This window comes from Sinohyriopsis cumingii, chromosome 18 (assembly GCF_028554795.1).
Source record: "Sinohyriopsis cumingii isolate HCF-2022 chromosome 18, ASM2855479v2, whole genome shotgun sequence".
Taxonomy (NCBI): domain Eukaryota; kingdom Metazoa; phylum Mollusca; class Bivalvia; order Unionida; family Unionidae; genus Sinohyriopsis; species Sinohyriopsis cumingii.
Window position 1 is genome coordinate 56,809,197 of NC_142978.1, and position 15,990 is coordinate 56,825,186.

The following is a 15,990-nucleotide window of genomic DNA, read 5'->3' on the forward strand; positions in this document are numbered from 1 at the left end:
ACAGTGATACCCCAGCTCTGTAGTTCAGCGTCACAATTGCCCATCGTTGATGGTAAACGAATTCCAGCACAATCTTTCACGGACATACCGTCCGATTATTCGATTTAGCATATTTTGTTGGAGGTAGGAATCAAACGGAATTTCCAATAACTTGAAAATGTAAATATGTACCATTCTATAAAGTTTTTTGAATAAAACACATCCCTCCACTGTAATATAGCAGCGGAGAGTTTGATTCGGTAGCAACGTCAAATGGGTATCCAATACATCCTATTCGAAGAATGTTTGCCTTGTTACTCATTACCTATATATTTGTCACGTATGAATATCAGTTCACAAGCATATATTATCCGCCATCATCCTTGCCTACTTGGAGGAAGGCATAACGCATGGAAACGTGTGCAGTTCATATATGCCAGAGATTATGCAAGTCAGAGAGAGATTGACAGCTATTGCTTCTGTTGGAATGGTGCACAATGCTAAGGAAGGAAAAGTAAAAGAGGTAATATGACAATGGGCCAAATAGAAAACAGTAATCATTACAAATTACGTGGTTTGTCTAAGTATATTTAAAGATTTCGAACGGATCCGAAGAAAGCAATTGTCCAATCTTGACATATTGTCTTTTTTACAGCGTACTACTAAGCAAGGCAATGCAGAATCTCTGACCATACCTGTTCCCCCACTAAGAGTGAATAAATTACGACTTGTCTTCAAGCCTGTGGCAAACGACGTTGTAGTTGTAAAGGGTCTTGGAATCGAGGTCTGCTTAGAGATACCAGGTAAGACATGTTACACCAGCATGCCATTGTAGTTAAGACTCTTCTGAAACTGTGTCATTTTTCTGCAAATATTCGATAGCATATTAGGATTTTCCTCGATAGATTGCTTCCCACGGATTAGTGCTGTTATAAAGTACTTTCCCTATATCATCCCAATAACTAATTTTTAACATCCTCGTTTATTTGTACTCCAGGAGTAATAATGAAGAGCTTTCTAACGTTGAGAACGGACGAAATGAATAGTATCAGCATTTATTTTGAATAGGTTCAGTTTGGTAAAAATGGGAAATACAGATCGTACTTTTCTGTATGAACATAAATTGGCCTTTTAAAACAATATTTAAAGTTTTCTGTTACTAATCATGTATGTTGCTCTTCTCCAGTTTTATGATATGATCCTGAATCACATACATATTATTGAATAAAATCATCAGATAACGCATGCAATGAAAATGAACATTATTCAAGGAATAGATTTCTTTCCTTTCGGAGAAAGGTCCATTGTATCATACAAGTAAGAATGAATACATTTCAGGAACTTTCTTTGAAGTTGTCATATTATTAAAGCACGATATTAAAAACTGGCATTCTCTTTTCGAGACAGCAAATGTTGTTTAATATAAGATTACTGTAGCACAGGAATCTTGAGTAATATCCTAAAATGGGAACATTTGTTGTGAATTAGATTTTAAAGCGATGAAAAATAAGAAAGAGAATGAGAAGAAACGTTTACGGTCTGCAAAATATATACATCCCCAAATCTCTTGATTTCCATTTTAAGCCACCACAGCCCCAGCCACAACAGCAGCACCAGGAACTACAGCACGAGCTACCACCGCGGCACCAGGAACCAGACAAACGGCACCAGCTACCACTGCAGCACCAGGCACCAGAGCTACGCCTCCAGCCGCCACAACAGTACCTGGCACCACCATTTCACCAGCACGTGAGTTGCATGCCATAACCTCCCCTTTCACACAGACTTCTAAACCTTTTGTGAAACTTATCCATTAGCAAAAAGTATTTCAAACAGAAGTAAACATTTTCATTTATTTACACTCATGGGGTAAAAATGAAGAGTTTCCTGACGTTAAAAACGGGAGAAATGAAAATTATCACTATTTAGTTTGAATATGTTCAATTTTGTCTTTATGAACTTAAATTGACTTTTTAAAGCAATATTGAAAGATTTCTCTTACAAAACATGTTTGTTGCTCTGAGGCCAATTTCACGACCTGATCCTGAATCACACACATTTTGTTGAATAAAATCATCAGAAAACGCATGAAATGAAAATGAACAGTATTTAAGTAATAGGATTCTTCCTTGTCGAAGAACTGTCCATTGTATTATACAACTAAGAACGAATACATATTAGGAACTTCCTTTGAAGTCGTCATACTATAAAAGTACGGTATTCAAAACTGGCAGTCTCTTTTCAGATAGCAAATGCTGTTTAATATAAGATTATTGTAGACAGGAATCTTGAGTAATATCCTCAAAGTGGAACATCTGAACATTTGATGTGAATGATATGTTAATACAAAGGAAAAGAAGAAAAAGAATGAAAAGAAATGTTTACGGTCGGCAAAATATATACATCCCCAAATCCCTTCATTTCCATTTTAGCCACCACGGCCCCAGCCACAACAGCAGCACCAGGAACTACAGCACGAGTTACCACCGCGGCACCAGAAACCAGACCAACGGTACCAGCTACCACTGCAGCACCAAGCACTAGAGCAACGCCTCCAGCCACCACAACTGCACCTAGCACAACCATTTCACCAGCACGTGAGTTGCATGTCATAACGTCGTCTTTCGCATAGACTTTTAAAGCTTTTGTAAAACTTGCCTTTGATAAAATTCAAAATTTCTCTTCTTTCCAAATTTCCTTGTGATATAAAAACACAAATCCAATAAATCCTCATGAAAATAAAATGATATCTCTGCTTACAATTGAAGTCAAATTTTGTTGTAAACTTTTACCTATTACATACCATGATAATAATTAATTTCTAACAGGCTGTGAGGAAGGAACGTTTAAAAAGGAACTTGGAAAGGATGATATACAGGAGGTTGCCACACTGCATTCATCCGACATTGCTGGTATCAACGATGAGATTAGTGCCTTCCAACCCACGGGACTAACATTGCAGCCGTCAGAAGAGGTGTTCCTAGAGTTCGACTTCACACAACCCGTCACTGTTATGGCTGTCCAGTTAACGGTGGAAAATGTGGCCAATGTCGTTGTAGAAGGAAGAGAGCCAGGATCAGTTGACTTCAAGCCGCTGACTTCAAGGGTAAGTGTTGACAACCATAAATGAATAAGGAACCTACAAATCCAGAGCACATATCATAAAGATAAAACAAAAAGTAAAATAATCCGGTGACTGCTTAGGTGTCTGTTCCCCTCCGCAACAGGGTGGATAACAATGCAATAGAAATAATGTTACAGTGATACCCCAGCTCTGTAGTTCAGCGTCACAATTGCCCATCGTTGATGGTAAACGAATTCCAGCACAATCTTTCACGGACATACCGTCCGATTATTCGATTTAGCATATTTTGTTGGAGGTAGGAATCAAACGGAATTTCCAATAACTTGAAAATGTAAATATGTACCATTCTATAAAGTTTTTTGAATAACACACATCCCTCCACTGTAATATAGCAGCGGAGAGTTTGATTCGGTAGCAACGTCAAATGGGTATCCAACACATCCTATTCGAAGAATGTTTGCCTTGTTACTCATTACCTATATATTTGTCACGTATGAATATCAGTTCACAAGCATATATTATCCGCCATCATCCTTGCCTACTTGGAGGAAGGCATAACGCATGGAAACGTGCGCAGTTCATATATGCCAGAGATTATGCAAGTCAGAGACCGCATTGACAGCTATTGCTTCTGTTGGAATGGTGCACAATCCTAAGGAAGGAAAAGTAAAAGAGGTAATATGACAATGGGCCAAATAGAAAACAGTAATCATTACAAATTACGTGGTTTGTCTAAGTATATTTAAAGATTTCGAACGGATCCGAAGAAAGCAATTGTCCAATCTTGACATATTGTCTTTTTTACAGCGTACTACTAAGCAAGGCAATGCAGAATCTCTGACCATACCTGTTCTCCCACTAAGAGTGAATAAATTACGACTTGTCTTCAAGCCTGTGGCAAACGACGTTGTAGTTGTAAAGGGTCTTGGAATCGAGGTCTGCTTAGAGATACCAGGTAAGACATGTTACACTAGCATGCCACTGTAGTTAAGACTCTTCTGAAACTGTGTCATTTTTCTGCAAATATTCGATAGCATATTAGGATTTTCCTCGATAGATTGCTTCCCACGGATTAGTGCTGTTATAAAGTACTTTCCCTATATCATCCCAATAACTAATTTTTAACATCCTCGTTTATTTGCACTCCAGGAGTAATAATGAAGAGCTTTCTAACGTTGAGATCGGACGAAATGAATAGTATCAGCATTTATTTTGAATAGGTTCAGTTTGGTAAAAATGGGAAATACAGATCGTGCTTTTCTGTATGAACATAAATTGGCCTTTTAAAACAATATTTAAAGTTTTCTGTTACTAATCATGTATGTTGCTCTTCTCCAGTTTTATGATATGATCCTGAATCACATACATATTATTGAATAAAATTATCAGATAACGCATGAAATGAAAATGAACATTATTCAACGAACATTTGATGTGAATGATATGTTAATACAAAGGAAAAGAAGAAAAAGAATGAAAAGAAATGTTTACGGTCGGCAAAATATATACATCCCCAAATCCCTTCATTTCCATTTTAGCCACCACGGCCCCAGCCACAACAGCAGCACCAGAAACTACAGCACGAGTTACCACCGCGGCACCAGAAACCAGACCAACGGCACCAGCTACCACTGCAGCACCAAGCACCAGAGCAACGCCTCCAGCCACCACAACTGCACCAGGCACAACCATTTCAGCAGCACGTGAGTTGCATGCCATAACGTCGCCTTTCGCACAGACTTTTAAAGCTTTCGTAAAACTTGCCTTTGATAAAATTCAAAATTTCTCTTCTTTCCAAATTTCCTTGTGATTTAAAAACACAAATCCAATAAATCGTCATGAAAATAAAATGATATCTCTGCTTACAATTGAAGTCAAATTTGTTGTAAACTTTTACCTATTACAGACCATAATACTAATTAATTTCTAACAGGCTGTGAGGAAGGAACGTTTAAAAAGGAACTTGGAAAGGATGATATACAGGAGGTTGCCACACTGCATTCATCCGACATTGCTGGTATCAACGATGAGATTAGTGCCTTCCAACCCACGGGACTAACATTGCAGCCGTCAGAAGAGGTGTTCCTAGAGTTCGACTTCACACAACCCGCCACTGTTATGGCTGTCCAGTTAACGGTGGAAAATGTGGCCAATGTCGTTGTAGAAGGAAGAGAGCCAGGATCAGTTGACTTCAAGCCGCTGACTTCAAGGGTGAGTGTTGACAACCATAAATGAATAAGGAACCTACAAATCCAGAGCACATATCATAAAGATAAAACAAAAAGTAAAATAATCCGGTGACTGCTTAGGTGTCTGTTCCCCTCCGCAACAGGGTGGATAACAATGCAATAGAAATAATGTTACAGTGATACCCCAGCTCTGTAGTTCAGCGTCACAATTGCCCATCGTTGATGGTAAACGAATTCCAGCACAATCTTTCACGGACATACCGTCCGATTATTCGATTTAGCATATTTTGTTGGAGGTAGGAATCAAACGGAATTTCCAATAACTTGAAAATGTAAATATGTACCATTCTATAAAGTTTTTTGAATAAAACACATCCCTCCACTGTAATATAGCAGCGGAGAGTTTGATTCGGTAGCAACGTCAAATGGGTATCCAATACATCCTATTCGAAGAATGTTTGCCTTGTTACTCATTACCTATATATTTGTCACGTATGAATATCAGTTCACAAGCATATATTATCCGCCATCATCCTTGCCTACTTGGAGGAAGGCATAACGCATGGAAACGTGCGCAGTTCATATATGCCAGAGATTATGCAAGTCAGAGACCGCATTGACAGCTATTGCTTCTGTTGGAATGGTGCACAATGCTAAGGAAGGAAAAGTAAAAGAGGTAACAAGACAATGGGCCAAATAGAAAACAGTAATCATTACAAATTACGTGGTTTGTCTAAGTATATTTAAAGATTTCGAACGGATCCGAAGAAAGCAATTGTCCAATCTTGACATATTGTCTTTTTTACAGCGTACTACTAAGCAAGGCAATGCAGAATCTCTGACCATACCTGTTCCCCCACTAAGAGTGAATAAATTACGACTTGTCTTCAAGCCTGTGGCAAACGACGTTGTAGTTGTAAAGGGTCTTGGAATCGAGCTCTGCTTAGAGATACCAGGTAAGACATGTTACACCAGCATGCCACTGTAGTTAAGACTCTTCTGAAACTGTGTCATTTTTCTGCAAATATTCGATAGCATATTAGGATTTTCCTCGATAGATTGCTTCCCACGGATTAGTGCTGTTATAAAGTACTTTCCCTATATCATCCCAATAACTAATTTTTAACATCCTCGTTTATTTGCACTCCAGGAGTAATAATGAAGAGCTTTCTAACGTTGAGAACGGACGAAATGAATAGTATCAGCATTTATTTTGAATAGGTTCAGTTTGGTAAAAATGGGAAATACAGATCGTGCTTTTCTGTATGAACATAAATTGGCCTTTTAAAACAATATTTAAAGTTTTCTGTTACTAATCATGTATGTTGCTCTTCTCCAGTTTTATGATATGATCCTGAATCACATACATATTATTGAATAAAATCATCAGATAACACATGAAATGAAAATGAACATTATTCAAGGAATAGATTTCTTTCCTTTTGGAGAAAGGTCCATTGTATCATACAAGTAAGAATGAATACATTTCAGGAACTTTCTTTGAAGTTGTCATATTATTAAAGCACGATATTAAAAACTGGCATTCTCTTTTCGAGACAGCAAATGTTGTTTAATATAAGATTACTGTAGCACAGGAATCTTGAGTAATATCCTAAAATGGGAACATTTGTTGTGAATTAGATTTTAAAGCGAAGGAAAATAAGAAAGAGAATGAGAAGAAACGTTTACGGTCTGCAAAATATATACATCCCCAAATCTCTTGATTTCCATTTTAAGCCACCACAGCCCCAGCCACAACAGCAGCACCAGGAACTACAGCACGAGCTACCACCGCGGCACCAGGAACCAGACCAACGGCACCAGCTACCACTGCAGCACCAAGCACCAGAGCTACGCCTCCAGCCGCCACAACAGTACCTGGCACCACCATTTCACCAGCACGTGAGTTGCATGCCATAACCTCCCCTTTCACACAGACTTCTAAACCTTTTGTGAAACTTATCCATTAGCAAAAAATATTTCAAACAGAAGTAAACATTTTCATTTAATTACACTCCAGGGGTAAAAATGAAGAGTTTCCTTACGTTAAGAACGGGAGAAATGAAAATTATCACTATTTAGTTTGAATATGTTCAATTTTGTCTTTATGAACTTAAATTGACTTTTTAAAGCAATATTGAAAGATTTCTCTTACAAAACATGTTTGTTGCTCTGAGGCCAATTTCACGACCTGATCCTGAATCACACACATTTTGTTGAATAAAATCATCAGAAAACGCATGAAATGAAAATGAACAGTATTTAAGTAATAGGATTCTTCCTTGTCGAAGAACTGTCCATTGTATTATACAACTAAGAACGAATACATATTAGGAACTTCCTTTGAAGTCGTCATACTATAAAAGTACGGTATTCAAAACTGGCAGTCTCTTTTCGAGATAGCAAATGCTGTTTAATATAAGATTATTGTAGACAGGAATCTTGAGTAATATCCTCAAAGTGGAACATTTGAACATTTCATGTGAATGATATGTTAATACAAAGGAAAAGAAGAAAAAGAATGAAAAGAAATGTTTACGGTCGGCAAAATATATACATCCCCAAATCCCTTCATTTCCATTTTAGCCACCACGGCCCCAGCCACAACAGCAGCACCAGAAACTACAGCACGAGTTACCACCGCGGCACCAGAAACCAGACCAACGGCACCAGCTACCACTGCAGCACCAAGCACCAGAGCAACGCCTCCAGCCACCACAACTGCACCAGGCACAACCATTTCACCAGCACGTGAGTTGCATGCCATAACGTCGCCTTTCGCACAGACTTTTAAAGCTTTTGTAAAACTTGCCTTTGATAAAATTCAAAATTTCTCTTCTTTCCAAATTTCCTTGTGATTTAAAAACACAAATCCAATAAATCCTCATGAAAATAAAATGATATATCTGCTTACAATTGAAGTCAAATTTGTTGTAAACTTTTACCTATTACAGACCATAATACTAATTAATTTCTAACAGGCTGTGAGGAAGGAACGTTTAAAAAGGAACTTGGAAAGGATGATATACAGGAGGTTGCCACACTGCATTCATCCGACATTGCTGGTATCAACGATGAGATTAGTGCCTTCCAACCCACGGGACTAACATTGCAGCCGTCAGAAGAGGTGTTCCTAGAGTTCGACTTCACACAACCCGCCACTGTTATGGCTGTCCAGTTAACGGTGGAAAATGTGGCCAATGTCGTTGTAGAAGGAAGAGAGCCAGGATCAGTTGACTTCAAGCCGCTGACTTCAAGGGTGAGTGTTGACAACCATAAATGAATAAGGAACCTACAAATCCAGAGCACATATCATAAAGATAAAACAAAAAGTAAAATAATCCGGTGACTGCTTAGGTGTCTGTTCCCCTCCGCAACAGGGTGGATAACAATGCAATAGAAATAATGTTACAGTGATACCCCAGCTCTGTAGTTCAGCGTCACAATTGCCCATCGTTGATGGTAAACGAATTCCAGCACAATCTTTCACGGACATACCGTCCGATTATTCGATTTAGCATATTTTGTTGGAGGTAGGAATCAAACGGAATTTCCAATAACTTGAAAATGTAAATATGTACCATTCTATAAAGTTTTTTGAATAAAACACATCCCTCCACTGTAATATAGCAGCGGAGAGTTTGATTCGGTAGCAACGTCAAATGGGTATCCAATACATCCTATTCGAAGAATGTTTGCCTTGTTACTCATTACCTATATATTTGTCACGTATGAATATCAGTTCACAAGCATATATTATCCGCCATCATCCTTGCCTACTTGGAGGAAGACATAACGCATGGAAACGTGCGCAGTTCATATATGCCAGAGATTATGCAAGTCAGAGACCGCATTGACAGCTATTGCTTCTGTTGGAATGGTGCACAATGCTAAGGAAGGAAAAGTAAAAGAGGTAACAAGACAATGGGCCAAATAGAAAACAGTAATCATTACAAATTACGTGGTTTGTCTAAGTATATTTAAAGATTTCGAACGGATCCGAAGAAAGCAATTGTCCAATCTTGACATATTGTCTTTTTTACAGCGTACTACTAAGCAAGGCAATGCAGAATCTCTGACCATACCTGTTCCCCCACTAAGAGTGAATAAATTACGACTTGTCTTCAAGCCTGTGGCAAACGACGTTGTAGTTGTAAAGGGTCTTGGAATCGAGCTCTGCTTAGAGATACCAGGTAAGACATGTTACACAAGCATGCCACTGTAGTTAAGACTCTTCTGAAACTGTGTCATTTTTCTGCAAATATTCGATAGCATATTAGGATTTTCCTCGATAGATTGCTTCCCACGGATTAGTGCTGTTATAAAGTACTTTCCCTATATCATCCCAATAACTAATTTTTAACATCCTCGTTTATTTGCACTCCAGGAGTAATAATGAAGAGCTTTCTAACGTTGAGAACGGACGAAATGAATAGTATCAGCATTTATTTTGAATAGGTTCAGTTTGGTAAAAATGGGAAATACAGATCGTGCTTTTCTGTATGAACATAAATTGGCCTTTTAAAACAATATTTAAAGTTTTCTGTTACTAATCATGTATGTTGCTCTTCTCCAGTTTTATGATATGATCCTGAATCACATACATATTATTGAATAAAATCATCAGATAACGCATGAAATGAAAATGAACATTATTCAAGGAATAGATTTCTTTCCTTTTGGAGAAAGGTCCATTGTATCATACAAGTAAGAATGAATACATTTCAGGAACTTTCTTTGAAGTTGTCATATTATTAAAGCACGATATTAAAAACTGGCATTCTCTTTTCGAGACAGCAAATGTTGTTTAATATAAGATTACTGTAGCACAGGAATCTTGAGTAATATCCTAAAATGGGAACATTTGTTGTGAATTAGATTTTAAAGCGAAGGAAAATAAGAAAGAGAATGAGAAGAAACGTTTACGGTCTGCAAAATATATACATCCCCAAATCTCTTGATTTCCATTTTAAGCCACCACAGCCCCAGCCACAACAGCAGCACCAGGAACTACAGCACGAGCTACCACCGCGGCACCAGGAACCAGACCAACGGCACCAGCTACCACTGCAGCACCAAGCACCAGAGCTACGCCTCCAGCCGCCACAACAGTACCTGGCACCACCATTTCACCAGCACGTGAGTTGCATGCCATAACCTCCCCTTTCACACAGACTTCTAAACCTTTTGTGAAACTTATCCATTAGCAAAAATATTTCAAACAGAAGTAAACATTTTCATTTAATTACACTCCAGGGGTAAAAATGAAGAGTTTCCTGACGTTAAGAACGGGAGAAATGAAAATTATCACTATTTAGTTTGAATATGTTCAATTTTGTCTTTATGAACTTAAATTGACTTTTTAAAGCAATATTGAAAGATTTCTCTTACAAAACATGTTTGTTGCTCTGAGGCCAATTTCACGACCTGATCCTGAATCACACACATTTTGTTGAATAAAATCATCAGAAAACGCATGAAATGAAAATGAACAGTATTTAAGTAATAGGATTCTTCCTTGTCGAAGAACTGTCCATTGTATTATACAACTAAGAACGAATACATATTAGGAACTTCCTTTGAAGTCGTCATACTATAAAAGTACGGTATTCAAAACTGGCAGTCTCTTTTCGAGATAGCAAATGCTGTTTAATATAAGATTATTGTAGACAGGAATCTTGAGTAATATCCTCAAAGTGGAACATTTGAACATTTGATGTGAATGATATGTTAATACAAAGGAAAAGAAGAAAAAGAATGAAAAGAAATGTTTACGGTCGGCAAAATATATACATCCCCAAATCCCTTCATTTCCATTTTAGCCACCACGGCCCCAGCCACAACAGCAGCACCAGAAACTACAGCACGAGTTACCACCGCGGCACCAGAAACCAGACCAACGGCACCAGCTACCACTGCAGCACCAAGCACCAGAGCAACGCCTCCAGCCACCACAACTGCACCAGGCACAACCATTTCACCAGCACGTGAGTTGCATGCCATAACGTCGCCTTTCGCACAGACTTTTAAAGCTTTTGTAAAACTTGCCTTTGATAAAATTCAAAATTTCTCTTCTTTCCAAATTTCCTTGTGATTTAAAAACACAAATCCAATAAATCCTCATGAAAATAAAATGATATCTCTGCTTACAATTGAAGTCAAATTTGTTGTAAACTTTTACCTATTACAGACCATAATACTAATTAATTTCTAACAGGCTGTGAGGAAGGAACGTTTAAAAAGGAACTTGGAAAGGATGATATACAGGAGGTTGCCACACTGCATTCATCCGACATTGCTGGTATCAACGATGAGATTAGTGCCTTCCAACCCACGGGACTAACATTGCAGCCGTCAGAAGAGGTGTTCCTAGAGTTCGACTTCACACAACCCGCCACTGTTATGGCTGTCCAGTTAACGGTGGAAAATGTGGCCAATGTCGTTGTAGAAGGAAGAGAGCCAGGATCAGTTGACTTCAAGCCGCTGACTTCAAGGGTGAGTGTTGACAACCATAAATGAATAAGGAACCTACAAATCCAGAGCACATATCATAAAGATAAAACAAAAAGTAAAATAATCCGGTGACTGCTTAGGTGTCTGTTCCCCTCCGCAACAGGGTGGATAACAATGCAATAGAAATAATGTTACAGTGATACCCCAGCTCTGTAGTTCAGCGTCACAATTGCCCATCGTTGATGGTAAACGAATTCCAGCACAATCTTTCACGGACATACCGTCCGATTATTCGATTTAGCATATTTTGTTGGAGGTAGGAATCAAACGGAATTTCCAATAACTTGAAAATGTAAATATGTACCATTCTATAAAGTTTTTTGAATAAAACACATCCCTCCACTGTAATATAGCAGCGGAGAGTTTGATTCGGTAGCAACGTCAAATGGGTATCCAATACATCCTATTCGAAGAATGTTTGCCTTGTTACTCATTACCTATATATTTGTCACGTATGAATATCAGTTCACAAGCATATATTATCCGCCATCATCCTTGCCTACTTGGAGGAAGACATAACGCATGGAAACGTGCGCAGTTCATATATGCCAGAGATTATGCAAGTCAGAGACCGCATTGACAGCTATTGCTTCTGTTTGAATGGTGCACAATGCTAAGGAAGGAAAAGTAAAAGAGGTAACAAGACAATGGGCCAAATAGAAAACAGTAATCATTACAAATTACGTGGTTTGTCTAAATATATTTAAAGATTTCGAACGGATCCGAAGAAAGCAATTGTCCAATCTTGACATATTGTCTTTTTTACAGCGTACTACTAAGCAAGGCAATGCAGAATCTCTGACCATACCTGTTCCCCCACTAAGAGTGAATAAATTACGACTTGTCTTCAAGCCTGTGGCAAACGACGTTGTAGTTGTAAAGGGTCTTGGAATCGAGCTCTGCTTAGAGATACCAGGTAAGACATGTTACACAAGCATGCCACTGTAGTTAAGACTCTTCTGAAACTGTGTCATTTTTCTGCAAATATTCGATAGCATATTAGGATTTTCCTCGATAGATTGCTTCCCACGGATTAGTGCTGTTATAAAGTACTTTCCCTATATCATCCCAATAACTAATTTTTAACATCCTCGTTTATTTGCACTCCAGGAGTAATAATGAAGAGCTTTCTAACGTTGAGAACGGACGAAATGAATAGTATCAGCATTTATTTTGAATAGGTTCAGTTTGGTAAAAATGGGAAATACAGATCGTGCTTTTCTGTATGAACATAAATTGGCCTTTTAAAACAATATTTAAAGTTTTCTGTTACTAATCATGTATGTTGCTCTTCTCCAGTTTTATGATATGATCCTGAATCACATACATATTATTGAATAAAATCATCAGATAACGCATGAAATGAAAATGAACATTATTCAAGGAATAGATTTCTTTCCTTTTGGAGAAAGGTCCATTGTATCATACAAGTAAGAATGAATACATTTCAGGAACTTTCTTTGAAGTTGTCATATTATTAAAGCACGATATTAAAAACTGGCATTCTCTTTTCGAGACAGCAAATGTTGTTTAATATAAGATTACTGTAGCACAGGAATCTTGAGTAATATCCTAAAATGGGAACATTTGTTGTGAATTAGATTTTAAAGCGAAGGAAAATAAGAAAGAGAATGAGAAGAAACGTTTACGGTCTGCAAAATATATACATCCCCAAATCTCTTGATTTCCATTTTAAGCCACCACAGCCCCAGCCACAACAGCAGCACCAGGAACTACAGCACGAGCTACCACCGCGGCACCAGGAACCAGACCAACGGCACCAGCTACCACTGCAGCACCAAGCACCAGAGCTACGCCTCCAGCCGCCACAACAGTACCTGGCACCACCATTTCACCAGCACGTGAGTTGCATGCCATAACCTCCCCTTTCACACAGACTTCTAAACCTTTTGTGAAACTTATCCATTAGCAAAAAATATTTCAAACAGAAGTAAACATTTTCATTTAATTACACTCCAGGGGTAAAAATGAAGAGTTTCCTGACGTTAAGAACGGGAGAAATGAAAATTATCACTATTTAGTTTGAATATGTTCAATTTTGTCTTTATGAACTTAAATTGACTTTTTAAAGCAATATTGAAAGATTTCTCTTACAAAACATGTTTGTTGCTCTGAGGCCAATTTCACGACCTGATCCTGAATCACACACATTTTGTTGAATAAAATCATCAGAAAACGCATGAAATGAAAATGAACAGTATTTAAGTAATAGGATTCTTCCTTGTCGAAGAACTGTCCATTGTATTATACAACTAAGAACGAATACATATTAGGAACTTCCTTTGAAGTCGTCATACTATAAAAGTACGGTATTCAAAACTGGCAGTCTCTTTTCGAGATAGCAAATGCTGTTTAATATAAGATTATTGTAGACAGGAATCTTGAGTAATATCCTCAAAGTGGAACATTTGAACATTTGATGTGAATGATATGTTAATACAAAGGAAAAGAAGAAAAAGAATGAAAAGAAATGTTTACGGTCGGCAAAATATATACATCCCCAAATCCCTTCATTTCCATTTTAGCCACCACGGCCCCAGCCACAACAGCAGCACCAGAAACTACAGCACGAGTTACCACCGCGGCACCAGAAACCAGATCAACGGCACCAGCTACCACTGCAGCACCAAGCACCAGAGCAACGCCTCCAGCCACCACAACTGCACCAGGCACAACCATTTCACCAGCACGTGAGTTGCATGCCATAACGTCGCCTTTCGCACAGACTTTTAAAGCTTTCGTAAAACTTGCCTTTGATAAAATTCAAAATTTCTCTTCTTTCCAAATTTCCTTGTGATTTAAAAACACAAATCCAATAAATCCTCATGAAAATAAAATGATATATCTGCTTACAATTGAAGTCAAATTTGTTGTAAACTTTTACCTATTACAGACCATAACACTAATTAATTTCTAACAGGCTGTGAGGAAGGAACGTTTAAAAAGGAACTTGGAAAGGATGATATACAGGAGGTTGCCACACTGCATTCATCCGACATTGCTGGTATCAACGATGAGATTAGTGCCTTCCAACCCACGGGACTAACATTGCAGCCGTCAGAAGAGGTGTTCCTAGAGTTCGACTTCACACAACCCGCCACTGTTATGGCTGTCCAGTTAACGGTGGAAAATGTGGCCAATGTCGTTGTAGAAGGAAGAGAGCCAGGATCAGTTGACTTCAAGCCGCTGACTTCAAGGGTGAGTGTTGACAACCATAAATGAATAAGGAACCTACAAATCCAGAGCACATATCATAAAGATAAAACAAAAAGTAAAATAATCCGGTGACTGCTTAGGTGTCTGTTCCCCTCCGCAACAGGGTGGATAACAATGCAATAGAAATAATGTTACAGTGATACCCCAGCTCTGTAGTTCAGCGTCACAATTGCCCATCGTTGATGGTAAACGAATTCCAGCACAATCTTTCACGGACATACCGTCCGATTATTCGATTTAGCATATTTTGTTGGAGGTAGGAATCAAACGGAATTTCCAATAACTTGAAAATGTAAATATGTACCATTCTATAAAGTTTTTTGAATAAAACACATCCCTCCACTGTAATATAGCAGCGGAGAGTTTGATTCGGTAGCAACGTCAAATGGGTATCCAATACATCCTATTCGAAGAATGTTTGCCTTGTTACTCATTACCTATATATTTGTCACGTATGAATATCAGTTCACAAGCATATATTATCCGCCATCATCCTTGCCTACTTGGAGGAAGACATAACGCATGGAAACGTGCGCAGTTCATATATGCCAGAGATTATGCAAGTCAGAGACCGCATTGACAGCTATTGCTTCTGTTGGAATGGTGCACAATGCTAAGGAAGGAAAAGTAAAAGAGGTAACAAGACAATGGGCCAAATAGAAAACAGTAATCATTACAAATTACGTGGTTTGTCTAAGTATATTTAAAGATTTCGAACGGATCCGAAGAAAGCAATTGTCCAATCTTGACATGTTGTCTTTTTTACAGAGTACTACTAAGCAAGGCAATGCAGAATCTCTGACCATACCTGTTCCCCCACTAAGAGTGAATAAATTACGACTTGTCTTCAAGCCTGTGGCAAACGACGTTGTAGTTGTAAAGGGTCTTGGAATCGAGCTCTGCTTAGAGATACCAGGTAAGACATGTTACACAAGCATGCCACTGTAGTTAAGACTCTTCTGAAACTGTGTCATTTTTCTGCAAATA

At 38.3% G+C, this 15,990-nt stretch overlaps 4 protein-coding genes across 4 annotated transcripts; all 4 read left to right on the forward strand.

The window, feature by feature from the left end:
- The first annotated feature begins 2,324 nt into the window (after positions 1-2,324).
- Positions 2,325-4,410, forward strand: LOC149776699 (uncharacterized). Its single transcript, XM_089941335.1, has 4 exons — positions 2,325-2,576; positions 2,808-3,085; positions 3,872-4,019; positions 4,403-4,410. The coding sequence occupies exons 1-4, from the start codon at positions 2,357-2,359 to the stop codon at positions 4,408-4,410; spliced, it is 654 nt and encodes a 217-aa protein (XP_089797461.1). The 5' UTR covers positions 2,325-2,356.
- A 105-nt stretch (positions 4,411-4,515) lies between these two features.
- Positions 4,516-7,223, forward strand: LOC149776700 (uncharacterized). Its single transcript, XM_089941336.1, has 4 exons — positions 4,516-4,767; positions 4,998-5,275; positions 6,062-6,209; positions 6,991-7,223. The coding sequence occupies exons 1-4, from the start codon at positions 4,548-4,550 to the stop codon at positions 7,221-7,223; spliced, it is 879 nt and encodes a 292-aa protein (XP_089797462.1). The 5' UTR covers positions 4,516-4,547.
- Positions 7,224-7,761: 538 nt separating this feature from the next.
- Positions 7,762-10,460, forward strand: LOC149776701 (uncharacterized). The gene is made up of 4 exons (XM_089941337.1): positions 7,762-8,004; positions 8,235-8,512; positions 9,299-9,446; positions 10,228-10,460. The coding sequence occupies exons 1-4, from the start codon at positions 7,785-7,787 to the stop codon at positions 10,458-10,460; spliced, it is 879 nt and encodes a 292-aa protein (XP_089797463.1). The 5' UTR covers positions 7,762-7,784.
- Positions 10,461-10,977: 517 nt separating this feature from the next.
- On the forward strand, positions 10,978-15,009 carry LOC149776702 (uncharacterized). The gene is made up of 6 exons (XM_089941338.1): positions 10,978-11,240; positions 11,471-11,748; positions 12,535-12,682; positions 13,464-13,628; positions 14,313-14,477; positions 14,708-15,009. Exons 1-6 carry the CDS (start codon positions 11,021-11,023, stop codon positions 15,007-15,009), a joined length of 1,278 nt encoding a protein of 425 aa, XP_089797464.1. The 5' UTR covers positions 10,978-11,020.
- Positions 15,010-15,990: the final 981 nt, after the last annotated feature.

Bases quoted from the DNA above. Each gene is read 5' to 3' on its own strand.
- LOC149776699 (XM_089941335.1), top strand. From the start codon at position 2,357: ATGTTTACGGTCGGCAAAATATATACATCCCCAAATCCCTTCATTTCC. The intron at 2,577-2,807 runs GTGAGTTGCATG...AATTTCTAACAG, and splicing joins CACAACCATTTCACCAGCAC to GCTGTGAGGAAGGAACGTTT. The intron at 3,086-3,871 runs GTAAGTGTTGAC...TCTTTTTTACAG, and splicing joins TCAAGCCGCTGACTTCAAGG to CGTACTACTAAGCAAGGCAA.
- LOC149776700 (XM_089941336.1), top strand. From the start codon at position 4,548: ATGTTTACGGTCGGCAAAATATATACATCCCCAAATCCCTTCATTTCC. The intron at 5,276-6,061 runs GTGAGTGTTGAC...TCTTTTTTACAG, and splicing joins TCAAGCCGCTGACTTCAAGG to CGTACTACTAAGCAAGGCAA. The intron at 6,210-6,990 runs GTAAGACATGTT...TTCCATTTTAAG, and splicing joins GCTCTGCTTAGAGATACCAG to CCACCACAGCCCCAGCCACA.
- LOC149776701 (XM_089941337.1), top strand. From the start codon at position 7,785: ATGTTTACGGTCGGCAAAATATATACATCCCCAAATCCCTTCATTTCC. The intron at 8,513-9,298 runs GTGAGTGTTGAC...TCTTTTTTACAG, and splicing joins TCAAGCCGCTGACTTCAAGG to CGTACTACTAAGCAAGGCAA. The intron at 9,447-10,227 runs GTAAGACATGTT...TTCCATTTTAAG, and splicing joins GCTCTGCTTAGAGATACCAG to CCACCACAGCCCCAGCCACA.
- LOC149776702 (XM_089941338.1), top strand. From the start codon at position 11,021: ATGTTTACGGTCGGCAAAATATATACATCCCCAAATCCCTTCATTTCC. The intron at 11,749-12,534 runs GTGAGTGTTGAC...TCTTTTTTACAG, and splicing joins TCAAGCCGCTGACTTCAAGG to CGTACTACTAAGCAAGGCAA. The intron at 12,683-13,463 runs GTAAGACATGTT...TTCCATTTTAAG, and splicing joins GCTCTGCTTAGAGATACCAG to CCACCACAGCCCCAGCCACA.